The sequence below is a fragment of the Perca fluviatilis genome, chromosome 10, assembly GCF_010015445.1.
Source record: "Perca fluviatilis chromosome 10, GENO_Pfluv_1.0, whole genome shotgun sequence".
NCBI lineage: Eukaryota > Metazoa > Chordata > Actinopteri > Perciformes > Percidae > Perca > Perca fluviatilis.
The window spans coordinates 17007603-17034354 of record NC_053121.1 but is presented as its reverse complement, the minus strand read 5'-3'; the positions used below and the strand labels follow the sequence as shown (position 1 = coordinate 17034354).

At 41.0% G+C, this 26752-nt stretch overlaps 1 protein-coding gene across 4 annotated transcripts; it reads left to right on the top strand.

Moving 5' to 3' along the window:
• The first annotated feature begins 9627 nt into the window (after positions 1–9627).
• ogt.1 (O-linked N-acetylglucosamine (GlcNAc) transferase, tandem duplicate 1) lies at positions 9628–26227 on the top strand. Of its 4 annotated transcripts, none has more exons than XM_039812990.1 (22): positions 9628–10001; positions 12652–12802; positions 13721–13964; positions 14208–14276; positions 17633–17749; positions 17845–17924; positions 18306–18501; positions 18635–18775; positions 18906–19006; positions 20452–20605; positions 21060–21161; positions 21286–21483; positions 22045–22203; positions 22359–22448; positions 22599–22724; positions 22848–23018; positions 23137–23253; positions 23555–23725; positions 24144–24296; positions 24383–24635; positions 24832–24955; positions 25045–26227. In XM_039812990.1, the coding sequence occupies exons 1-22, from the start codon at positions 9965–9967 to the stop codon at positions 25223–25225; spliced, it is 3135 nt and encodes a 1044-aa protein (XP_039668924.1). In that variant the 5' UTR covers positions 9628–9964; the 3' UTR covers positions 25226–26227. The 4 variants fall into 4 exon arrangements, with proteins under 4 accessions (XP_039668924.1, XP_039668922.1, XP_039668925.1 ...); XM_039812988.1 differs by having other exon boundaries at positions 12622–12802; XM_039812991.1 differs by having other exon boundaries at positions 21286–21465; positions 25045–25225.
• Positions 26228–26752: the final 525 nt, after the last annotated feature.

Genomic DNA, 26752 nt, shown 5'->3' with positions numbered 1-26752 from the left:
TGCTGAAACAAATCTAAATGTCTGCCACAAAAAAAAGCTTATTGGCTTGGTGATGGCCTTCATGTGCTGCAGGGCAGTAGAGGGGACATTACACTTGACAAACTAGGTCACAGGTTCATTGAGTGCTTGTTAACTACTTGTATATTAGTATGTAATTAACTAGAAAGCAGACATGTAGTAAGTCATTTTAACATGATTGGTGGTTAAAGACTTGGAGTCTGCAACCCTTTGGCTGTGATGTCAAAGGTCACCACCCCATCCACTCCCTCACTGACCTTTGTTTCTGCATCAGCAACCCCTGACCTTTCACCCCCATGTTTCCCCCTTGTTGGTTCCGTCTCCCAGGGCCTGTCTCTAGGGAAGGACCCAGAGCTGTTGAGAAAGTGTTAAAGATCATTCAAGAGTACAGAGCTGCCTCTGGTTACATTTTTATTACAACACATGTAACATTACATAGAAGCACACTGAACACTTCCGTCAGATTTTCGGATGTCAGCCACACAGGGGTATTGTATATTCATCATAGATCATCAGTTATACTGCTTCATATAAATCTTTTGTGTGCAAAAGAGTGCCTGACCTTAGACCAGTTTAACATTGTTGTTGTGTTCGCTTTCAATTATACACGCAGCAAGACAAAAGTCCACAAGATTCCTGTAATTGTTTCGCGAGAGATAACACAGGAAAAAGAGAGGATGTAATCCTCTAAACCTGAACAGCTTGCAGATAAATAGAGGAATTATTCACTTATATTGTGACATTCCAGAAAAGAACTATCTCTCTGTGGATGTTACAGAAAGAGAAAAGCTTGCCTTGCTCGTATAGTAGATTTCACTACCCTCTGCTCCCTTTGACCCTGGCCACCACAGCTGTCTGAATGCAATCCCAAGCTGTCTCCTAGAGAACTAGTATAAGAATAGTACACACACTTTTCCTAAAAAGTTAAATCTCATAAGGTCAACAATATTCGTATTTATTTTGTTTTAGTGGGTGACTACTGAATGTTCTTTTGGTTTGTTAAAGCATGTATAATTTGATTTAGGGTGTGTAAGTTTGAGTAGATAATGATATAATAACTGTCTGCATGTACTTAACAGCTCAATTTGAAGTCAGAACAGGGTGTGATCAGTGCAAATTCAAGGTGAGAAAAGTGAAAGTGGTCTTGTGTTTAAACCATTTAGCCCAATCCCACACAGATTAGTAGTTTTACTCATATTATCTGCTTCACTTCCTTCTTTTTGATATGTACAGTGAAACCACAGCCATCACTCTGTGGAATCAGCCCAAAATTATCCTTGTCATTTTTGAGGAGGATGTCAGAACACCTACAATAATGGTCAGCTATGTACTTTGTTATTATGGTCTCCCTGTTTATGTGTTTGCATTTGTGTACAATTGTCTCAGGGGTGTTTTATTGCACCCTTTGGTAAGGGCAGTGGATTTGGTGGTTGACAGGCAGCAGTTACGCCTTTTCCTCTGGACTCTTTCCCTGTTCCTTCCACAGCCGCTGTGGTCCAACCCGTTTCCGACCTATGCTGTGTACACACAGATACAGACACAGAATAAACACACAAATTGGCCAGACATGATTGCACATGTACACTCTTGCATGCATAGTAACACACATATTCTTAAAGTAATAAAACATTGTAAGACCACTTTAAGATTCAAGCTGGCATATGGAAAGACACAACCCTGAGCAAAGTTAGATTTGAGTGACAATATTTACAAAATGTTGCAAAACCTTTCCTTTATACACACACTCAAATCACGTCTGCATTGTATGTTGAAATGAGTCCCGGTTTCCGGAATATTTCTACAACTGTGTGCGTGTGTCATATAAACAGGATACATAGAGAGGAAAAGAACAGGGTGGGAAAAGACAGGCTGAGATTGGAGGTAAACTGTTCAAACAACTGCATGAAAAAATAATTGTACAATAACTGTATGAGAGGAAATAGTGAATCACCACGTGGGAGAAAGTGCAAATAATACTGATCCAAATTAAAAGAAGACTCCAGATTAAACTTCTACCTATGAGTTATGGCTGGGCGCTGCAACTGGTGATGGTGAATGAGATCATAGATTAAACAAACACCTCAGAGTTCGGAAAACCAGCTCTGGGCTGCTACTGCTTATTATTATTATGAGGCTTATCTCCTCAAAGTTGGTCTAATCCTTTATTGTGGCATAGTGTGCAGTTACATAACTTGGAATGGCATCAATAAAACAGAGCGGGAAAAGTTCTCACACACAGTAGAAGGCCATAGTAAATTGGTCATGACGTATGAATCGGCAACGTCTAATGCGAACAGGTGCAATAAGTACCACTAGTACAGTTCGAGCACATGGGCTTCTTCTTTAGCAAGCAACAAGTGGAGACCTTTGGTTTTTAGGGTGAACACTGGTGTATTGTGCCCTAATCCTGGTGAGAGCCTGATTTCTACTCTCCGGCCGTGACCTTCTTTCTGAACAAAAAGTTCCCCCCACCATGGCGGACTCACAAGGTACCTATTACACAACCAGTTGGAGGAAAGGGGCTAGAACAGGGGAGTGGGGTTAGTGATGGATGATCCATTTTTCTGGATAAAAGATTTCACAAAGTGGATGACTTCTCCGTGAGAATGGGACACAACACAAATCCTATTTGCTCAAGGCTGTCCACAGCAGGTCAATTATGTTGTAACTGTCAGTGGTGAGGAAAGCCCTTTGAATCATGCAGAGTGAAACCGAAAGCGGCAGAAACTCCTAGGTGAATGACCGTGTCCATTAAAGCAACACTATGTAACTTTTAGCCCTACAGGTTGTCTCATTGGAACTACAACTCGCGCTACCCGACACGAGTTGATGATTGGGACGGTCCCCCTACAGGTTGTCTCATTGGAACTACAGCTGCAGCTAAAAGTTACATAGTGTTGCTTTAATCTAAAGAGAGAGGACCATCATATAGCCAGATGATTGTTTTATTTGGTGGAATCAGGGTGTGAGTACTTCAGGCCCACAGAGCAATCATCCTGAAATCATAGTGTTTATGTACAGTACGTAATTATAGGTTAACCTCTGACAGCGTATTTTGTGTTTTTCGTGTAAGTTTCCACCTCCATTAGATTAAACAAACAAAGGGATGGGCCACAGCATGTGCTCTGTTTACAATGGGAAAGAGGAGAGAAGTCACAGAGGAGTAGTGAGCATGTTCCCGATGTTATGTAGTGGAGAGACGCCTGGTTGGTGCAAAGTCAGCTTCATTTTGGATTAGAAGAAGCAATAAAACACTATAAGGGTATACAATAAATGATGAATATATATAAGAATGAGTTAATTACACTATAAAACAAACTGAAGATAAGAGATGCAGCTTCGCTTTTAATGCACTCAAAGTGTTTTAACAAGCAAGTGAAAGAAAACGTCACACTCATAAAATAAATTAAAACAAGTCTTCAGGAAAGAGCTGCAGGATGAAAAAGATACAAAGTGTGTAAAACAGTCTAAGTAATAAAAGACATGAAAGACAAGCCATTTAAGAATAATTCTGCTAGTCTCAAGCTGTCTGATCTAAAGCTGCACACTGGTTCAGGGAAGAATATAACAACATCAGACAATCAGCTGCACAACACACACTCACATAGGCAAACAGGAGAGCCTGTCAGATAGTTCAGGACCCCAGCCAGCCAGGGGAAGTCTCCTCTAATCCTTCCCCACCCCAGACATCCCGTCTCTGGGATCGCACGCCACTAGATGCCCCCTCAGGTGGATCTAAATGAGATCTGGCAAAGCCGAGATCAGTGGAGTTTTCCATCCGAGGAGACTTTTTACATGGTAGATTTAGTCTAAACCCTTTTAGAAGTCACACATTCACCATTCAAGTGCAATGCAGTGTGCAACATATCCAGTGACATCCTTAAAACATTACTAAAAGAAAAGTGATGTGTTTGAATAACAATGCACTGCTCTGCTGGAGCAGTATGTGGAAGTCTTGGTGAGAAATGCAGGTTTGCATTACCGTGGTGATTAGGCCAGAGGTGTTTGTTGTCGTAACTGGTAGAGATTGCCAGAGGGTGAATAAAAGCCAGGATCAGGGTTGGAAAGGGTGTCAGTCAACCGGTGTAATTGATAGCAGAGACTGACAGCTGCTGTCATGAGAGGTGTCACCAGGTCCTAAACACTACCCCCTCTCCTCCTCGCAGAGAGAGGAAGAAGGATGGACACTGGAAGAAGTCAGGGAGTCAGAGGGACGATAGGTGATGAATGCAGAGGGGGCACCAGGCAGGCCCTGACACCTTCACTGCAAACACCAGCCCTAACCTGCCCTGTCTCTGCTCTCTGACACTGGTGGACACAGGAACAAGCAGGGTCAAACCATGCTATGTGACTTGAATGATGATGAATGATGATGATCTGCCATTTTGTGTTTTGTGCCCCATCTGCACTTAATAGCTTTAAATGAATACCACTGGCAGAGATTTGCGTGAAAGTAACTTAAAACAGAGACAATCTGTACTTTTCCACCCGCGCTGAATAACTTTTAACTAATAACCCCAGAGAGATGAGTATTAAACGTAACTTCAAACAGAAACAAACATTTCACAGCGGTGCATTTTTCTACATAGTTGTTGTTGTACAGACACAACTTCCAACCACAAAATGTGTGGCTATAAAACATCAGTCTGCACCTGACAAATGTCTTAAATAAAGGCCAGGAGCATGAATCAAACTGCTAGTACCTGATGATTAACCTGGCTAGCAGCTAAAAGTCCAATATCTGCCTGCCTGTGTGCCACAACGTGCAGTTATTCTAAGCACACACAACTGATTTTTAAAGCTTCACACATTTAAAAGTGACTAAACTTTGTCTCACTGTGTTAGTGTGTCAACAATCACAGTAGGTGCGCTGGCCTGTGCTACAACGGCAAAATTGTTGCTGAGGAAATGCCTTTGTTCTGTCTTTTTTTCTGTCTATCTTGAGGAGAAGCTTAGTGATAAACATGTGCATTGCTGCAGGCCATCTGGCAAGGCAATAAAGTGTTGCACTCATGCAGTTGGATTGTTGTCTACTTTTCTGCCATTGGTTAAATCTAAACCTTCTTTGCGTTTAACATTTATTAGCAATCTTGTAAGTGTAGCCATTTTTTTTCAGCTCTGGGTTCTTTATGACTACAAATTTAAGAAGCACATAATCTATCTACTGGTTCTTCCTTCCATTCCAAGTTATAATTTCAAGAAGGGCAAGTCTAGCAGCTGCAGGGTTACTTGTAATCTATCGTGAAGGATATGTATTTGGAAAGATGCACTCAGTGCAATTGGGTCAGTTATCATCATCGGTTAGGTCTTGCCATGCCATCATCATGAAGTGGCATTCAACTTCTTCATGAACTTCCACTTGATGGTTGTCTAATTGTATCCAGAAAATGAAATAAATGCTTTTTTGGCATCCCTGCAGGGCTAGGGCATCAATTCTGAATTAGGACCTCTGGAAAACACCAATAACAATGCCATGAAATCAGGAGGACTCATTGATCAGTAAGCCTGAAACTATTGATGGGTAGCCTACTGTGATCTATGATGGCTGTTCCAGATGTGTATGTGAGTAAAATAACATTTCCTCATTACAATATAATATGTAACTCTGTCTGAGCTCATGCACTGTAAGACATGAACAAATAACTCCCTGTGTATCCCAAAGCAACCCTATTCAAGTATCTAGGAAAGCATTCCAAAACACTACGCAATGTGGGTCATCAGCTTGCATTGGATATTCTCCTAAAATGAATGGGCTGAAATAATGTAGGCCACTCATTTGGTAGCAAAATACCCTGGCCTAGCAATTAAACAGCACAACAAACTCCCAAATATCTCCAGGCTATGCTGAGATTTTAATAACGGCTAAATTGACCTGTGAGTGAATGAACCTCTTGCTCTCTTGTGGTTCCTAAAATAGCTTGTGTGAAAGCAGGGTCTGTTGTGGAGAGCTGCCACCGACTCTTTAGGCAGGAGAAGATGCGTTCACCCTGACCGCCTTCCTAGTGAATGTAGCCTGCACAAAAATAAAGCACGTCAGATGCAATTGCCATAGACACACAGTACCCATGACATCATTCTGTGCACAAGTGGCCGCTAAAGCAGTGTAAAGAGCTAGAGTAAAGGAGAGGAGCGCGTGGAAGAGTACACAACCCCTGCACCCTATGCATGCTTTGAGCACACAGAGCAAAGCCAACATGGGCAATGATGTCTACTTTCCCATAGAGGGACTATGGGAAAAACGGGGGTGCAGAAAGCAGAAGCCCCCTTTTCATCATCTTCATGGCAGAATGGCACGTTAATGACGATCACTTCACGGGCCACATCCTTAAAATTGACAAGTGTTAAACAATTAATTGGAGATAAACTGTGTGTAATGGGGGAATAAAATGAGGACCTATGTGGCATGTAATGTAGGTTTCAAATGGATATTGACTGAGGTTTGTAATAAAACTGTGACATTGGCCAAAATGCTTATAGGTTTTGTTAACAAACTGAAGAAGGGGTTCTTTCGGTGGTGGTGTGAAATGTACAACAATAATGTAATAGTTGTAATAGTTGAAGCACAAAGACTATATTATATAACACAACCCAGGGAATCCTATTGCCAACTACAGAAAGATAATTATTATATATATGGGTCCTGCATAAATAACAAAAGCTAAAGCAAAAGAATGCTCAAAGGCACTTTGCAGGGCTGTAAAAATCTTTCTTTGAAATAGGTTTACAGAGGTTGCCCTCTGTTGGTGATTATGAATCTTGCATACCTTGCACAGAAGCCCACACAGTACTTTCACAGCTGAATTGTATGCACATCCTGGTTGGCCAAGCTACAGATTTCATACACTAATTTAATAAACAGATCAATAAAATTGTTACAAAAAGGTAGAGTTCAACATATGGCTAAATAATTTAATTTAAAATACAGTTTGTCCCTGGACACTGGAATAGCACAATGTGTAACACCAAACAACACATCGATAATATGCATAAAATGCAATATGTAGGGGTTATGTTCAAATTGATGAATTTGTCCCTGTTCTGCTTGGTAAAGAAATGCAAGGTTGCCGCAACACAAACAGCATACACTGTAAGATATTTGCCTTGGTGGCCTTCACTACTGTCTTGCATTGCTTGTGCTGTTTCTAATTCCCAGAGCAGAATTAGTTACTTAACTACAACCACAAAGCTAACTGCTTGTTTTGGTGTAAACAAGCAGACATTAAAGTACTAGACCTTAACCTACATCCTGGACTACTACACCTGCCCATTGCACATAGGCCTACTAGTATATATACACTACTGGTCAAAAGTTTTAGAACACCCCAATTTTTCTAGTTTTTTATTGAAATGTTAGCAGTTCAAGTCCAATGAATAGCTTGAAATGGTACAAAGGTAAGTGGTGAACTGCCTGAGGTTAAAAAAAAAAAAGTAAGTTTACCCAAAACTGAAAAATAATGTGCATTTCAGATACAAAAAGGCCTTTTTCAGGGAACAAGAAATGGGTTAACAATGTAAAGCTGTTCTGCAGCAATGGAGGTTGATCAAGCTTTGAAAGTTGGTGCTACCAATTCCCACAGATGTTCCAACTTGTCTGGATTACTTACAACCCCCTCTGTTTGTATAAAAGTATTGTTGGAACACACTGTGGTACCATACCCTCGTGAGCATTATTTGAACAGTATTGTACTACAGAAAGTAGTGTGTTGCCATAAAAATGGCAGGAAAAAGGCAATTAACAATGGAAGAGAGGCAGACCATCATAACACTTAAGAATGTTGGTCTTTCCTACAGAGAAATTGCGAAGAAAGTCAAGGTGTCAGTGAGTACAGTATTCTTCACCATCAAAAGGCACTTAGAAACTGGGGGAAACTCTGACAGGAAGAGGTCTGGCAGACCCAAAGCCACAACAGAATCACAGGACAACAGCTTCAAGCACAGCTTAATAGTGGTCATAATAAGCAAGTCTCAGTTTCAACTGTAAAGAGAAGACTTCGAGCTGCAGGTTTGATAGGTCGAGTTGCAGCAAGAAAGCCATTGCTAAGTCAGAATAAGAAAAAGAGGCTTGCCTGGGCCAAGAAACATCGTCAATGGACTACTGAAGACTGGAAGAAGGTGCTATGGACTGATGAATCAAAATTTGAAATCTTCGGTTCATCACGCAGGATTTTTGTACGCCGTCTAGTAAGCGAAAGGATGGTTCCTCAGTGTGTGACATCAACTGTCAAACATGGAGGAGGAAGCGTGATGGTCTGGGGCTGTTTTACTGGAGCCAGGGTCGGTGATTTGTACAGAGTGAAAGACACCCTGAACCAAAACTGCTACCACAGCATTTTGCAGCACCATGCAGTACCCTCTGGTATGCGCCTAGTTGGTCAGGGGTTCATCCTACAGCAAGATAATGACCCAAAACATAAGTCCAAGCTATGCCAGAACTACCTTAGCAAAAAAGAACAAGATGGTAAGCTTACAAACATGGAGTGGCCAGCACAGTCACCAGACTTAAACCCCATTGAGCTGGTTTGGGATGAACTGGACAGAAAAGTGAAAGCAAAGCAACCTACAAATGCCACACATTTATGGGAACTTCTGCAACAGAGTTGGGAAGAACTTTCTGAAGAATATTTGATTTCCATTGTAGAAAGAATGCCACGAGTGTGTTCAGCTGTTATATCTGCCAAAGGGGGCTACTTTGATGAGTCAAAAATTTAGAATACATTTTGGTTCAAAAATTGATTCCATGATTTCTTTTATAACTTCAATTATTTATTTGTTCTATTCTTTCATTTCAGAGTACAATAAGACATTGAACTGCATGAATTTCAATAAAAACCTGGAAAAATTGGGGTGTTCTAAAACCTTTGATCAGTAGTGTAGCCTATCTTTGCACATTCTGCACTCAATCCCTTCAGCATAATTTTTCACAGGTTATTTGTATATATTTGTTTTTGTATTTATTTATTTCATATTCATGTCTAATAATAATAATAATAATAATAATAGTTTGTTTATGTATGCACCAACCACCAAGACAAATTCCTTGGAAGTGTAATTTAGGCCTACTTGGCAATAAACCCTTTTCTGATTTCTACATGCAGGTCTACAATGGACTACACGCCTGCATTTTAGAGTAGGCTACTTTGAATCGTATGATTATCTATCCTAAATTATTCATTCAATATTTTACCTTATAGACTACAGACTTTTAACATTTCATGTCAGACATATATAGATTTCATTCCATGTTTTCATCGACAAGAAAATAATCCCATGAATCTTTGAAGCACTGATGATGCCTAGACGCCATAGACTATTTGCCGCCCCCAGAGTGATAGCGAAAGATGGCTCTGGCCGCCCCTATATCAAAAATCACTTGCACTCTGTTTCACTGCGCCAATGTGTTCTTCCGCGCAATATAATTTGTAATCGGTTTATTTCCCGTCATGAAACGTATAACGCACGGGTTGCAAACAATAATTCAACCCTGTATCCTAGGAATTATTATTGTATTAATACGACATTTATTAAAATGTTACACTCGTGTTTCCTCGTAATGGCGATGTGCGGATCTAGTTTCTCTCAAAAATGAGTTCCACCCATTTCGCCATTTTATGTTCCAAAGCAGCTTTGTTGTGAAGAGAAGCCAGTCTGAACCATAAGCAGCGGCACATTTAATGCCAATATAAATCTAGCGGTTAGAGAGTGTAGCGAGGTTAGTTGGTTAACCAGCTAAACTGACGTTATACATGGACCACTGCTAGATCTTTATTAAGCGTTGTACGGGAAATCAAAGATTAGGGTGACGTTAGCTAAATTGACGTTAGCTACTTAGCTTGCCTGGCAACGTGTTTGCTAGTCAAAGATTGGTCGTCGCACATTTTTCTCTGAAACTGTAGTCTTATCAGAAGACACGTTGACGACCACAGTGCAAGACACGAAGACTGAGGAGATGGCGACCTCAGTGGGAAACGTGGCTGACAGCACAGGTTGGTTGATTTTATTTAGCCAACGTTACATGGAAAGTAAGCTGTGAAGACTTGCTAGTGTCATGTTACAACGTTAGCTAGCTAGCAAGCTAAATGCGATCGAGCTGGCGGCTAGCAAGTCATGTTAGCTAACGTTGATTAAAATGATTGGAGCAAATTTAACGTTAATTTACATTAAACATTTGACTCCTAAAGTGTTAAACACGATGCCCGTTGCAACGTAGGCCCAGTTTCTGCCTATCCTTGCTTCAGTCTCGGGCTAATGGTAACGTTAACGCAAGTTAGCATAACGTTAGCTAACTGGTAGCAGGTTGTAACTTACCATTAGCTAATGCATCTCTTAATAGTTTACGAGTGGCAATTCAACGATTATGGACAAGTGTATAAACGTTGTATCAACATTGAACTTAACTGTACACCGGAATGTAACGTTTTTGGAAAGGGTTTTGCATGAAATTGGTTTGCAATGTAGCTAACGTTTTTTAACCTGTAGCTAGCTGACGTTGTATTGTGTTGCTTACTGAGTGAGCAGAGAAAATGGCTTCCTCTGTTAAAAATGTCACCATCTTTTGGTCTGCATTCCCTTTACCTCGAAGGTCGGAACTGGGAATTACGTCACACCCGAATTTATCGCGTTCCAGTTAGAAATCGGAAAAACGGGTAGGGGGGGGGGGGACTCTAGCCAGGTTAGCCATTTTTAGCAATACTACTAATAATGCATTATGTGGTATTTTACACGTTCAAACACCGTAGCAACGTGTGCAGTGTGTACTGTTGAAGTGCCTAAACAGTATATTTATACAGATTACACTGTAATCACATTATTACTGTTGATGCTCGGAGCAGCCATGTTGGATTGTTAGGTCGGGGTTGGTTCGGTTCTCCCTAGTTTCCGAGTGGGATGTTCGACTTCTTTGGAGATTTCCTACTGGGAACTCAGACATTACGACTTCCCAGCTATATATAACTGTTTACTCTCATGGGAGGGCTCAGTAGCGGCCTGCTGTTTAAAAATGACTCTACAGACATTGCTGTTTGGCGCAGATGCACACTCTTAATGACTGTTTTGTATTATCCTAAAGGTGCTCAGTGGGTCTTATATCTGATTGTGGTCTTCAACCGTACAAAGTGGATTTGTGCATTATGACTGGGTGCTTTATGTAATCATCCATCCTTCTTACATACAAGCATTATTGCATCATGAATGGATGCACCTGATCTACTGCGATCTTAGTGTATACTCTGGTGTTATGGCATCAGTTTGCAGGCGTGTGTATCCACTGTACACCAGTTGGAATGTCCTCAAACCATTAGACATCCTCCCCTTTCACACACATAGAACCAGGCATGATTGCCACACCCTGAATAATTTGACCTCAAGTGACACTGTAGGTCACGATTTCTTCTATGTTGGCCCAGAGCCTTTTGATAAAATATGAATGTGAATCACATCAATATTTACAACCCCACATTATCTGCTATGTTAAAGCTTCTAAATAACCACACAGGTGTTATCTGCTTAGGTTGAAGGTGGACACAGAGCTTTGATGGGAATTTATTACATCACAAATCTTTATCTACCAATAAGAATACAGGTGTAGTTTGTCCTGCACTTACAGGTGAAACAAAGCTTACAGGAGGAACATGTCAATCAGTCTATACACACTTTCACAGTCCTGGGAAGAGGTCTACATAGCTAGAATGGAAAACCCCTAAGTGGGTGTTCAGATCCTTTAAGGCTGTATGGTTTTTGAAATATGACTTTACCGTTGTACTGTCAAGCTTTTGTTTCATCTTTTAAAATGTGAAATCTAAAGTGTCCCCAGAATTTCTGCCATTGTATCATCCCCCCTTCCTGTTTTGTTTTTCATCTCATGCATTTATTTTGTTGCCACATTTTGTATTACCTTTTGCTTTGTCGGTGGAAACCCTGGATAATTCATTATATAAAATAGCATCTCATTTATCTTTTTTGTCATCAGTAAAATGTATCTAAACTAGGGCTGCACGATATGATGAAAATATCTAATTGCAATTGTTTTCACAGATATTGCGATATGATTTACAACATTAGAGATCATTTTTGTATCATTATTCTCATTTGAATTTATAAATCTAAATTTTTTTTTGCCTTTAACAAATATTGGGGCCCCCTGCGATTTAGATATTTCACTAGTCCGTATTCCTGTTTTGATAAAATTGGCATTAATTGTGCAGCCCTAATCTAAACTTTGCCAGGAACATGGCACACTGCAACTCTTAAAAATAAATAAATAAATAATAATACTCATACAGTTATGCTCTTATGTGAGCAATGCAATTATAAAACCAACCTTACATTTTTACCATGTATATAAAAAAAACGTCAAACACTTTATTGAACTGAGAATTGATTTATAATCCAGTCATGACCCCAACAATTAAAACTCCCAAAGATTAGTCATGATTAGTCTCAGTGCTCTTTTGTTTTCTGAAATTCAAATCAGTTATTTGTCATTGACAACATTAGCTTTGTCGCTTTTTTATTTTATTTTTTTTTTGTTTTCATTTGTCTGCTTTAATTTCTTCCATCACCTCTAACATGTTGTTTCCCCCTCCTTGGGATGTGTTGGTGCTCCAGAACCGACAAAACGTATGCTTTCCTTCCAAGGGTTGGCTGAACTGGCGCACCGGGAGTATCAGTCCGGGGACTTTGAGGCAGCTGAGCGACACTGCATGCAGCTATGGAGACAGGAGCCTGATAACACAGGCGTGCTGCTGCTCCTGTCCTCCATCCACTTCCAGTGCCGAAGACTCGACAGGTGAGGTGTGGGCGGGGGGTTGCTGATTCAACGCACACTGAGCATGTGGCGTGGAAGTAGCACAGAATAATGGGTCATCCGTGACTTTCGGTGCACACAGCGGTTCTGGGAGTCAAGTGCAACAACTGAGCAGTCTTCTGGAAATCCTGCTCAATTTAATATGGTCTCACTCTGTCCCCTCATGATTCTAACACCGTTTTGGTGGTGGACATACCCTTGCTTTGCAGGTGCCATGGTGAAGGTTTCGGGTCTTGTGAGTTACAGGTTTAAATATTTAATCTTGTTTACTCTTTTTCTTGCAATGTCAGCAGTATACTCTAAAGTAATTTCAACTTGGTTTCAATTACAATTGTTTTACAATTTCAATTTAGTGTTGTACTACTGTCAAATAAAGCAAAAAAGGATTAAGAAAGGAAAATGTGCAGACAAATCTGAAATGATTACTTGATGAGCTTTAATAATTGAACAAATAATGACAGTTTGGTTGGTGATTTTTCATTGTTCGTTAGGTAAAAATATTCAAAAGTAGGTAGTAAAGGATGGACACTGACCATCAAAGCGAAAAATGGTGCATGTTCTTCATCGTATATACACCACTTGTCTTTGCAACCACAGCTTCATTTGGAGTATACTGCCTGCGTGATGATTACTTAGCATAATGGACACTCAAATAATGGATTCTGTAAGAATAGAAGTTGGTGATATGTGTGTTTACATTGTGTCATGTATTAATGTTTTCTACATTTTAAGGATATTCATCTCAATGTGCTATTTAAATATTTACCTCCCGTGCCTAAAACATGTTTCTCCTTTTCACCACTTGCACCATGCTGCTGCCTCTACACGAGGCATTGCGCCAACACTGCCAGCCACTTCCTTCAGGTTTGTGACCATTTTGTACCCATTCTGGCCCTACAGGTCTGCTCACTTCAGCACCTTGGCCATCAAACAGAACCCAATGTTGGCGGAGGCCTACTCCAATCTGGGGAACGTCTACAAGGAGCGTGGACAACTGCAGGAGGCCATAGAGCATTATCGCCATGCTCTGAGACTGAAACCAGATTTTATTGATGGATACATCAACTTGGCAGCTGCTTTGGTGGCTGCAGGGGACATGGAGGGAGCAGTGCAGGCTTATGTGTCTGCTTTACAGTACAACCCTGTAAGTGACCTGCCATTTGTTCAAATCCTTAAGAGTAACACTAAGTTGAAAAGCAGTGTTCAAGTTGAAACGTTAAAACACTTCAGAAACCGCACAGACAAGATTTTCAGGGTCTGCTAAGTTACTCTTTAATTGACAGCAAACTATTTGCTTCAAAGGCAAACATATTTGTAGTCAACACACTGATCTGCGGTTTATTGTAGCAGTAAAATTAAAATGTTTTTTTGTTTCTTTTCCCGCCAGGATCTTTATTGTGTGCGTAGTGACTTGGGCAACTTGCTTAAAGCCCTTGGGCGCTTGGAAGAGGCTAAGGTATGTTACAGCGCGTTGGCATTTGTATATATGTTTGTATTTTCGTTACAGATTTCTTTTGTACTTTTTAATTTTTTTTTTTTTTTTTTTTTTTTTACATACATTTTTGTTTTAAGTGTCCTCCCACTAAGGCCATAGATATTGTTCCTTTGCCCCCTCTGACATTTTAAGCCAAATTTTAAGTCCTTTCCTACAACCCCCTCGGCCAAGTGAAGGCCTGGACGGGATAGCTTTTTCTCATTTCTCAGAGATGCAGGAAGCTTCTTGCCCCTAACTTTTTAAAGACCTTTTTGAAGGCATTGGACTGCAATTAATCAACACCCGTATAAGGCAAAACATTTTTCTGTATTTTAAAAAAATAATCATAGTACACAGGTTTTCTGTTGATTACCTTTTTAGACCGCTTCATCTATTTTGTTTTTCAGGATAGTATTTATCACATTTGTCCCCATTTTGTATCACTTTTAGCCCCAATGTCCTTTTGCTTTACCCCGACCTTTTACCAGAGGTCAGCCCCTTCCCATTCAGGAAGAAAGGCTGGAATTTTTTTAATCGAAACATTTGATCTATATTGTCATTTTTGAACCTCAGCCCATGCATTTTCATATAGATTTTGGAGGGAAAATGCTGGCTCGGTCTTTGAAGAATATATGAACTGATGAGAAGCTAGTTTATTTTTGCAGTGCAAAAGATAAGATGGTTTCTAACCTAACCACTACACTCCAATATTTATCAAGTGTCCAATGACAAGCTTTTGGTCTCTACTTGCTGCCAGTACAGTTGCTGCCAGTGTGGGTTACACTCCCCTTTGTCATTAAAGACTATATAACGGGGCTCCCAGGGTTGGGTCAAATCTGGAGATATGGAGTAGTCTCAGTGGTTACAGGCCATCTTATTTCGTGCTAGAGGGGGGTAAAGGAGTGGGGAGGAGCATCAGGGAGTCACAAGCTCCCCTGCTCTGTCGCTCCACCCCCCGCGCGCTTGCTAAGGATTGGTGGAGTGTGCACGCTGAGAGCTGCCTTCCTGACCCTATGCCCGTTCAGTGCTGAAGCACACCCCAACCGTGCTTTTCATGCACACATGCATGAGTTCTTCTTTTTGACTCTGGTTGATAATGAAAGTTGTACCCAGCTGGCTATTTATTCTGATATCCACTGCTGTTGAATAGTGTGTTAAACTGTGTGGGTTTAAGAGAGCTCATTCTCAAGAGCCTTAAAATGGTTCAAGTGTTGTCAGGCAGACAGCTCACAATCTGTACTCCACCACCTGCGCCAGATGCTGGGTTAGAAAGACAGGCCCGCGCAGCAACAGCGATGACTTCTTTATTTCAGAGCTTTCGGAGGCTTCTAGATACCAATAATTGCACCACAGACTTTTCTCCCCACCCATTGGCCAGGATTCAAGAAAGCAGGCCAGGATAAAGAAATACAAGATTTGAAAATATTTCATGAAAATGCTAAAAGATCGAAAGAAAATGATTAATACTTCTTCCCTTTTCCTTCGAATATGTAATACTATTCCCAACGAAATGGGATCAGTTCATTTGGCCAAGATCAAGCCAGTAACTGCCCTCCTGTAGTTTGATATGAAAACTGAATCGATGGACAGCTGGAAACTGACCTAAACCTATATTTTACTGATAAACTGAACATATCAAAGCCTTTCTTCCCTCCCAGTCACCCTTAAAGCATTTTTTTTATTTTTATTTTCTTTGAAATGAAACATTCATTGCATGAATGAAGTATAGTCTATGTTGTGATTTTTGGAAGAACCTGTTTTATTTCCATATTAAAAAGAGAATGTATTGTTTAAAGACTTTTACTAACGATCTTGTTTTCTGATTTTGTCTCTTTTGGTTTTTCCACAACTGATATTGTTATTTAGAAGGTTTCAGGTGGGTGACACTATTCCTGCGTAGGTGCCTGGCGGAAAGGAACACTAGGGCAGCCTCAGTCCTCTCCTCTTCTTCCAGCCAGCTGCGGCCGCCACTCTGACAAAGTCCAAAAATATGGTAACGGGTTTGTAACTGACAACAAAAGAAAAACCACCTCACTTCATGCTCCTCTGTCTTGTGGCTGCCTTTGAAGAGCAAAAGAAAAAAAAGTAGCAAAACAAATTACAGTAAGCATTTCTGACAATATGCTATACTAATTACCCAATTCTGTATTAAGTAAAAAGAAACTAGGATTTGGAAGCAATAATCGTGAAAATCAAGTAAGAACCCTCTAACTCTTACATGTTGTTTATTTTTCCTGTTTTGTTTTTCCTTCTTTATTTGGAGTTGCAGCGTTCTGATGATGCAGATAATGCGCTGTGAGTCTGCAGTAGCGCAGGGGCTGCGCAGCGATATCCTCCAAGCGGAAAGCGCAAGCATGCGACCCACACCCCCTCACTCCCTCTGGCCTGTTGGTTGCGGACCTCTCCCCACTCACATCCAGCCTCGCTCCCGAATGCCCCTAAATCTCAGACATAATTGGCTTTTGAAAAACCCTTATTTTCTCAAGTACAGTTAAAGCCTTTTTGCTAATTCAAATGAAAAATGGCTTATTGTATATTGGCTGTTTATTTCAAAATGCCCCTGTCTTAAAATCCCAGTGTAGCCACGGGTTGACTCCTCAATCCTCCCTTTTATTCTGAGATACTTTATGGGTGCTGAGTGTGTGCCAGTCTGGTGTTTCAGGTTTTCTGCCAGGGGTTGTTGGTCTGCAGCTGTCTTACCTGGCCGTTCAGCGAGCGCAGCAGCGAAGTAATGACCATTGCCAGGAGCATGGTCACGCGAACAGCATTATATGGAGCCTTGTGGTGGTGGCAGTAGACACACACCACACGCTCGCGTTTGTTGCGCACGCATTACAGGGACCATCACTTGCACGAACTGTCAAGCATCCTAGGTTGTAAGATATGCCCACATTTAATACATATTCATGCAGATTTAAGCAACTTAATATTGTATTTAGTTCTTTGGGTTATAACTAATCAGTGTGTAAAATTATTAGATCAGCAGACTGTACCTGATGTGGGGACCACTACATTTGGTGTGAATGTGGTCATAACTGAAGGATGAGGGCATACGTGTGGGTGTTGGTTGGATCCGCGCAGCGTAGGAAAAAGCAATGCAGCTTAGCGCGGCAGACTTGTGCGCACGCGAGCCCATGCTGCAGACTCACTTTTTGCCGTGATGGAGAATAGTCACTAATTTTGATTTCTCTGCCCTTTTTGTTTTTTCTTACTTTTATTCTCAATCTTCTATTTGTTTTTATTTTACAAACCCCTGTCCTCCCCTCTACGCACTATACCTCTCCCATTCTACCTCCTCTCTTCCTTTCCTATGGTTTTTCATTTTGAACCCATTGAAGGCTTGTTACCTGAAAGCCATTGAGACTCAGCCCAACTTTGCAGTGGCTTGGAGCAACCTGGGCTGTGTGTTCAATGCCCAAGGAGAGATATGGCTGGCCATACACCATTTTGAAAAGGTCCGTTGCATAATCAAATTTTTTCAATTGTACTACTTTCTGTCTTGGTATATTATTTTTGTTCCGTGTTTTTAAGCTTGGGTTTACATTTTTAGGCAGTGACTCTGGACCCAAATTTCCTAGACGCATACATCAATTTAGGAAATGTTTTGAAGGAAGCCCGCATCTTTGACCGGTGAGTCCAAATCATGACATAGCAGACAGTATGATACTCCCTTCATACATTCATGTCTACTCTTTTGTCTTTTAAAAGCACTGCCCTACCACACCCTATGGGGAATTTCAAATGAGTCAGGAACTTTGTCTAGGCAGGGCAGATTTATTCCACCTTCATAACTGCCATCACAGTCATGGCTGTAACTGCTGAAATGGTGGTTTTATTTTATATACAGTGTGTAGTTATAAAACTGTGTAAAATGTGACCAATTTATCAATTACACTGTTAATGGCTTGTGAGAAGTTATTTTAAAAGAAAGTGGACCAACTACAATTTTGAATTAAGCAAAATATTGATCTTGGGCTTAACTTGTATCCCCATCTTGTTTTATGATTCCAGAGCTGTGGCTGGATACCTAAGAGCCCTGAGTCTTAGCCCCAACCATGCGGTTGTCCATGGAAACCTGGCTTGTGTCTACTACGAGCAAGGCCTCATTGACCTGGCTATCGACACCTACCGTCGTGCTATTGAATTGCAGCCCCACTTCCCCGATGCCTACTGCAATTTGGCAAATGCTCTGAAGGAGAAAGGCAATGTAAGGCAGCATTTTGTGTGTCCCCATTCAAGACCATCTTAAATGCCAACATTTTATGTAGTTGTTGTTTGGTCTCTTTTAGTCCGTAAGCATTTACTGAATTTAACTTATAAAATGCCAATGTCTTTCCCAGGTGTCTGAAGCAGAAGAGTGCTACAACACAGCCTTGCGTTTGTGTCCAACCCATGCAGACTCTCTTAACAACTTGGCCAATATAAAGCGTGAGCAGGGCAACATTGAGGAGGCCGTCCAGCTCTATAGGAAAGCACTAGAGGTGGGTTTAGGAGTTAACTGATATTTTCTGCTATGAAAAGGTCCGTTTAACAAGACAGTCATGATTGCGCTAAATGAGCATGGCATTTCTTGAACTAATCTTCTTGCTAACCCTTTTTGTTTTTCATCAGGTGTTTCCGGAGTTTGCAGCAGCTCACTCTAACCTTGCTAGTGTCCTCCAGCAACAGGGAAAACTCCAGGAGGCCCTTATGCACTACAAGGAGGCCATCAGGTTTGTAAATCTACGCTACAGGGACCTGCTGACTTAGTTTGTATTAGTGTGATATTGTTGTACAATAGTCTATAGCACCTCATAATGTTGGTATGAGGCCACAACACTCATATATTCCATCAGATGGGGAACATGTAAAATCTCCATGTTCTGTACAGTTTTACCTTATTTTTTCTAGGGCTGAACGATTAATTGCATTTGCGATAATATCGCGATATGTTAAAACGCGATTTCCTAATCGCAAAGGCTGCGATTTGGTCACGTGACTCACGAGAGCAAATCAGTCCGCAGAGAAAGCATCAACTTAGCACGCTAACGGTACGCCGTACCTTGAGCAGATTTCTGTCATTCAAACAACTCTGAGTTGTAGTTTAAAACTTGTAAGGGTTTTATTCGGGCTCCAGTCCACACATGCAGTTAAGGAATACAGGCACGCAGAACTGAAGGCTCGGTTAGCAACGATTAGCTCTGATTAGCGGTCAGCTCCGGTTAGCTCCATTATAAAGATATGGAGCGGAGGAGACTGCCGCGGAGAGGGGTAACAACCAGACTCTGATAAATGACGTTCGGGGAGCTGTCACAGCAGCGTGGCCACGGTGTTTCAACGGTTTTATTAGTACAGTTAGCTAATCCCACGGCAACACCAGCATGCTACTACTAACGTAACGATAGCCTCTCTGAGCTAGTGCAGTGTCGTTGACGCTGTCATGCACACGGCACGCAACTTCATGAGGGAGGGAGGGAGGGGCTGGAGGCAGCTCCTCTCTGTGCGCTGTTAAAGAAAATACACCGATGTATATATTTTACTTATTTAACTGTCTAGTAAAGTTCAAAGACAGTGTTTAAAAAATGCAATCCACATGTTTACATATGTCTATGTAAATAATAATTAAATAATCTAAATACTACTAAGTGTTGTAAAGCCACATTTGTTTTTATATTTCTGCAATCTGCACTTTAGTGTGATTTATTTCTGACTTTCATATGAATGTTTCCACCAGGCTTGGTCAGTGCTCAATATACTACTGGGATTGAAGTAGTTAAATAAAAGAGGTCATTCATATAAATTCACGCATCACCTAATTTCACCATCACATACAGGCCTGGCCTCCAGGAAAGAACAGCTTGTTTAATCTATCTAATCTTGTGAAGTTCATACTATACAATGATTTATTGCTAGTTTTTGTTGACTAATACAGAAGACAAAGAGCTTAAAAAATAATCGCATATCGAATCGCAATATTTTTTAAATAAATCGCAATTAGATTATTTTCAAAAATCGTTCAGCCCAAATTTTTTCCCACATGCAGTCTTTTCTAAAGTAAAAGGTCATAAATCAACTGACAATAGGTAGTTTTTTTTTTTTTTTTTTTTTACTATACCTAAGACATACTAATTGAGTAATGTTGTTATACACATGTTAAAACAGTTTGTTTGGTTTTTAGAATCAGCCCCACATTTGCTGATGCCTACTCAAACATGGGCAATACACTGAAGGAAATGCAAGATGTACAGGGAGCGCTGCAATGCTACACCCGTGCCATCCAGATCAACCCTGCCTTTGCTGATGCTCACAGCAATTTGGCCTCTATCCACAAGGTAGGAATTATTCTTAATTTTATTTTTTGTTTGCGGTTATGATTACTGATTGTGTTCAGAATTATGCCACATCACTGTAGGGCTTTACCTAGCCTAGGTTGACCCAACGGCTCTAACAGAACTGACATTACAATAATTGTCTCTCAATAACACTCAAATAATATTTGTACCTATCTATAAACATTTTGAATTGGTCAATAACCGTGTACTGAGTAATGGGTTAATGCTAGTTAAAATTATGTATGTCAGTTTCCTGTTTCAGGAATGAACTTTTGGCTCGCTAAAGGGATAATTGTAATATTATAAAGAACGTGTTTTGATTGCTTTGTGGAGTCGCATGCAGATAACAAACACGTATACATGGATTACCACCTGTTTATGTGCTGTACTATATATTTGTTTTTGTAACTTCATGCATTTTGGTTTTGTATTCTAAACTTTTTCTTGACCTTAGGATTCTGGAAACATCCCAGAGGCCATTGCATCTTACCGCACAGCCTTGAAACTCAAGCCGGACTTCCCTGATGCTTACTGCAATTTGGCACATTGCCTACAGGTTGGTTTATATGGCAATACATATATTTGTCAAATATTTCCAGTACATACGATAGTTAATTGTTTTGCTTCTGTTGAATTAGAAGTTCATTTTCTAACTTCTCTCATTCCTGTCCCTCTCCCAGATTGTGTGTGACTGGACAGATTATGACGAGCGGATGAAGAAGCTTGTGAGCATTGTGGCTGACCAGCTGGATAAGAACCGCTTGCCTTCAGTGCACCCACACCACAGCATGCTGTATCCACTCTCTCACGGATTCCGCAAAGCCATTGCTGAACGCCATGGAAACCTTTGCCTGGACAAGGTACACGCACTGATCAAAGCAAGTAAACTTTAATTCATTTTTGGGGGGGATGGAAAGTGGCTGGTGGTGGCAGTCTGCAGGGATATGGGGAAGGTAAGGGATGGGCAAGATACTGGATATATTTAACTTTGTAGAAAAGAGGTGAAAGGTGGTGGTGAATGGGTGGCTTGCAGGGATGGGGGTATGGTTTAGGTTGAACATGATTTTAGATGAATCTGTGGTTGTTTATGGTTGAGTATACATGTGTAAACATATCTGCATATGAATGCATAATCTGTGGGCAATGTGACACAATTCTGCTATCAGAAGTATTGTGGTTTTCTTCTGTAGTCCATTTACAGTCCAAGTAATGTTGACAAATCACATTTGAACGGGCTTTGGTTGCATGCAGGTAAACAGTCCGTGTGAAGAGTAAAAGAGGCGTACGATTGAACCCCAATAACTATTGACTTGGCTGCCCCCCCAGAGGCTAAAATGTTCTCAGACTGATTACCAGTGGGTTCTGTGATTGCAGTGTGTGTAACTATCCTGGCTACCCTGCTGTAGCTGTATTCTTACACACTATTGCTAATTCCACAGATCAATGCACTGCACAAACCTGCTTTTGAGCATCCGAAGGATCTGAAGGCCAGCGGTGGACGTCTGCGTGTTGGCTACGTCAGCTCTGACTTTGGCAACCATCCTACTTCCCATCTGATGCAGTCCATTCCTGGAATGCACAATCCTGAGAAATTTGAGGTAGGTGATCTTTCAATTCTAGAATTTACAAACTTGACCTAACAAGTGTATATAATGCATATTACTAATGTATGGTCTTGCCAGTAAATGATACAAGGGTTGACTGTAATAGTCTGAAATTGTGTTTTTATACTTATTTATCTATTTTCTCCAAGGTTTTCTGCTATGCGCTGAGCCCTGATGATAGTACCAACTTTCGTGTGAAAGTGGTAGCTGAGGCTCATCATTTCACAGACCTCTCACAGGTAACTGTTATGCCCTAGAATTGCTTCTTCATCACTATTTATCTATTTAGTGTGTTTAGAGTGTCTGTTAACCTTACGGATGTACATTTTAGCTGGCTGGTCTTCACAAAACCATTTTCACTGAAACGGTCTGGTACCTCTCTCCTTCAGATTCCTTGCAATGGCAAGGCAGCTGATCGTATTCACCAGGATGGAGTCCACATTCTGGTCAACATGAACGGATACACCAAGGGAGCCCGAAATGAGCTGTTTGCCCTCCGCCCTGCCCCGATTCAGGTGAGTGCTGCATGTGATTTGTGATGGTTCTGACACAGATTTGTTTCTCTGGGTAAACGTCACCTGTGCAAATAAGTAATTGCATCTTCACAGTTGTATTAATCCGATCTTGGATCTCAACAGACTATGTGGCTGGGTTACCCTGGAACCAGTGGGGCTCCCTTCATGGACTACATCATCTCTGACAAGGAGACATCCCCTTTGGAAGTAGCTGAGCAGTATTCAGAAAAACTGGCTTACATGCCCCATACTTTCTTTATCGGAGACCACGCCAACATGTTCCCTCACCTCAAGGTTTGTCCATCCTCACATTCTTGCTATTTGTTTGTGTGTCTTGTTTTACAAAACTAAATCAACAGGAAAAACTAAAGTATAATCAGGGTGTGTGTAACATTTTTCTTTTGATCCACAGAAAAAGGCAGTGATTGATTTCAAATCTAATGGACACATCTTTGACAACCGCATCGTGCTTAATGGTATTGATCTGAAGGCCTACTTGGACAGTCTGCCGGATGTGAAAGTGATAAAGGTGAGTTAAGAGAATTTCCGAACCAAATTGTTGTTTTAGTGTATTATTGACAAACCAGTAAATTGAGTACAAATGGTGAACTATAGTTTAAGTTTTGGACCGCTAGATGGCATTATTTGAGTATTTGTTTAGGTTATATTGTTCTAACAGCCGAACAGAACAAGAAATCACTTTCTGTCCTTGACCTTGGCCAATATCTGCAGATTCAGAAAAGATTTTTGTGTTTTAAAATCATTAAAATATGTAATTTGGCATTGAACCATAGTCGAGTATTCAAGCTGAAACTGTTCTCTGTGACCAGATGAAGTGTGACAACAACCAGGAAGCTGCTGGGGACACAAATGGAGCTCTGACCATGCCCGTAATCCCCATGAACACAGCAGCCGAAGCCATCATCAACATGATCAACCAAGGCCAAATCCAGGTCACAATCAATGGCTTCACTGTCAGCAATGGCCTGGCCACCACACAGGTATGTCAAACTTGGCCCCACTTGTCCATGTAAATGAGGGGTATGTCATCATGGGTACAAAACATCTACAAATGCAGGAACAGGCAAGGGCAGCCATTTACTTTAGCTTGCTGCTTTTCCAGACCTTTTCAGCAAAAGAGGTTGTTGTCTCTGAGACTGGGTCCTTACAGGTATGATGTCTTCATGAAAGTAAGGTGGAAGCACCGAGCTGTTGGTGAGGGGAAATGGTGGCACTATGGATTGGCTGTAAAATAAATGCTACTGTCTTGGCCTCCCAAACAGCATGTTATCACCAGTAAGCTCAATGCCATCCAAGTGGCTCAAACGGTCGAGACATGTCACACTTAAGAACTCTTCAGGATGAAAGCGTTGAGGCCACTCCACCTCTTAAGCAATACGGTTTTGTCCACCATCTTAGATCAACAACAAAGCTGCCACTGGGGAGGAGGTGCCACGCACAATCGTTGTGACAACCCGCTCCCAGTATGGTCTCCCAGAGGACTCCATTGTCTACTGCAACTTTAACCAGCTCTACAAGATTGACCCCCCTACTCTTCAGATGTGGGCTAATGTAAGTTGGATAGACTTGGTTATGTATTTGCTTGGAGTGTTCCCTTTGTGTGGAAAACCTGCTTTAAAACTACCCTCTCCCTGCAGATCCTAAAGCGTGTGCCCAACAGCGTTCTGTGGCTTCTCCGCTTCCCTGCTGTCGGCGAGCCCAACATCCAGCAGTATGCCCAGAACATGGGTGTGCCTGGCTCTCGCATCATCTTTTCTCCTGTGGCCCCCAAGGAGGAGCATGTGAGGAGGGGCCAGCTGGCTGATGTGTGCCTCGACACACCTCTGTGCAATGGTCACACCACAGGCATGGATGTTCTCTGGGCTGGAACACCCATGGTCACCATGCCAGGTAAGGGAACTAGAGTGTCAAGGGACAGACTTAAAACCGTTGATTGCTAATTGAATACATGTCACAGTACTACAGGAAAATACAACAATTTTACACGTTAAAAAAAATTTCTGATTTCTTGTGATAAAATAACTAGTATATGAAGAACAGATTTCATGTGAAGGATGCTTTTTAATTGTAAAACCTTGTTGTAAAGGTGAGACCCTTGCCTCCCGCGTGGCTGCCTCACAACTCAACTGTCTGGGCTGCCCTGAGCTAATAGCCCAGAGTCGTCAGGATTATGAGGACATAGCAGTCAAACTGGGCTCTGACATGGAATAGTAAGTAGAATTTGATCGGACTTCTTTTGAAAAACAACATTAAACTCTGAAGTCTGACCATTTTTTTTTTTTCCTTTTGTCTCCTTTAGCCTGAAGATGGTTAGAGCACGTGTTTGGAAACAGCGAATCTGCAGCCCTCTTTTCAACACCAAGCAGTACACAATTGATCTGGAGAGGCTCTATCTGCAGATGTGGGAGCACTATAGCAATGGCAAAAAGCCAGAACCTCTGGTCAAAATCCACTCGGTAGAGACCAGCGAGAGTGCCTGAACAGGAAGCACGATGATTTATTTTCCCTTGGACCCCAAACATTCCCCCTCCCCGCCTTTTTTGTTTTGTTTTTCTTTTTACCATTGTCAGCACCCCTACTTGGAATGGTCAGTGTCCACTCCAGCCCTGTCCTTAAGTGATTGTCTCCATCACACTCATTTACTAATAATGGGACTCTTTTGTAAAAGAGCCAACAGATGTACACATTTTCCCCCATCACATCTGTTGTTTCATCACACCTCTGCATTCCTGAGCCAGATGGAGCCTGAGACTTTCAGGCACCTCATCTGAGACTCTTGTCCTAAAACACAGTATATCTGGTGAGCATGAGAGGATTGTGAATGCCCTGCTACCCCTTCAGTACTTGGATCCATGGATTTATTTTTTTTCTCCTGTCGGTGTGCGTGCAGGACTAACTGCAGCTTGTGGAGAGAATGCCCAGCCGTCAGTACTTGTTGATCTATTTATAAATGGATTGAGAGTGTTGTTTCAAAAGGACAATGTTGCGGCATGGAAATTGTAACTGACTTAAGTTTCATCAGCTTTAAATTACAATTGTAAAACTTAGATTTCAACTGCTCTTTAGTTTGTCTTAAGCTGTTATTAAATTACTGCAATGAATAGATGTTAAAGTTTTGAGGAATATGGTCTAGATGAATACTTCTTCCCATCGCCAGATGCCAACTTTTATTAATTTTGTGGGAATTTATTAAGGAATATGTTCAGTGGCTGCTGTCCTGTTTGATGTCACACATTGCTTGTAAAGATGATTAGACAAAACTGGACAAAGGAGCTTCAATTCATTGGAAAAGGCCTAATTTTCAGTTTACATGACAGAGCTGTTCACAAATTGATCTTGTTTTTTAATCACTGAAACCAGGAATGGCCTAGGTAAGTATTTTCTAAGGGTTTTTTGTTTTTGTATTGTCCGTCAACTGCTTTCAATGATGCCGCGAGGTTCTAAATATAATTTAAAAAAAATAAAGGGATGGCAAAACTCTGTATTGTCTATTGCACTCACTTGATTCAGTTGTTGGTAGAAACCAATTTAGACAACGAGCATAGATAAATGTGTACATGTGGCAGCAATCTAAAACAAATTAATTCTTTATTGTTTTGGTCCATTCTAATATTAAAGATCAATCTGCTATGCCTAACCCTGTTGGTCACCATAGTGGGTTGCCAGCTGTGTTATCCATGGTGACCAAGGTACTTCAACTGCTTTGTTTTTCTTACTCTCAAACATGTTGGTAGTCGGTAAAATAGAAAAGACCACTGATGGAGCATGTGTATTCATATAATATAGAAATATCACAATGCCAAAGTTATGAATAAAAGTCCTGTGTTCAAAATTAAACCAGCATAATGTGCTTATTGTTGAAAAAGCTTACAGTATTGTGCATTGTAAAATGTTAAAGCACTTAAATGTACTCTGTTGAGCTTATTTTAACATACTGTTGGGTAATGTCATTATCAACCCTATATAACTTTATGTATCTTTTATTATAACCAGTATTAAGTATAAGT

Bases quoted from the DNA above. Each gene is read 5' to 3' on its own strand.
- ogt.1 (XM_039812988.1), top strand. From the start codon at position 9,965: ATGGCGACCTCAGTGGGAAACGTGGCTGACAGCACAG. The intron at 23,254-23,554 runs GTGAGTTAAGAG...CTCTGTGACCAG, and splicing joins CGGATGTGAAAGTGATAAAG to ATGAAGTGTGACAACAACCA. The intron at 23,726-24,143 runs GTATGTCAAACT...CCACCATCTTAG, and splicing joins ATGGCCTGGCCACCACACAG to ATCAACAACAAAGCTGCCAC.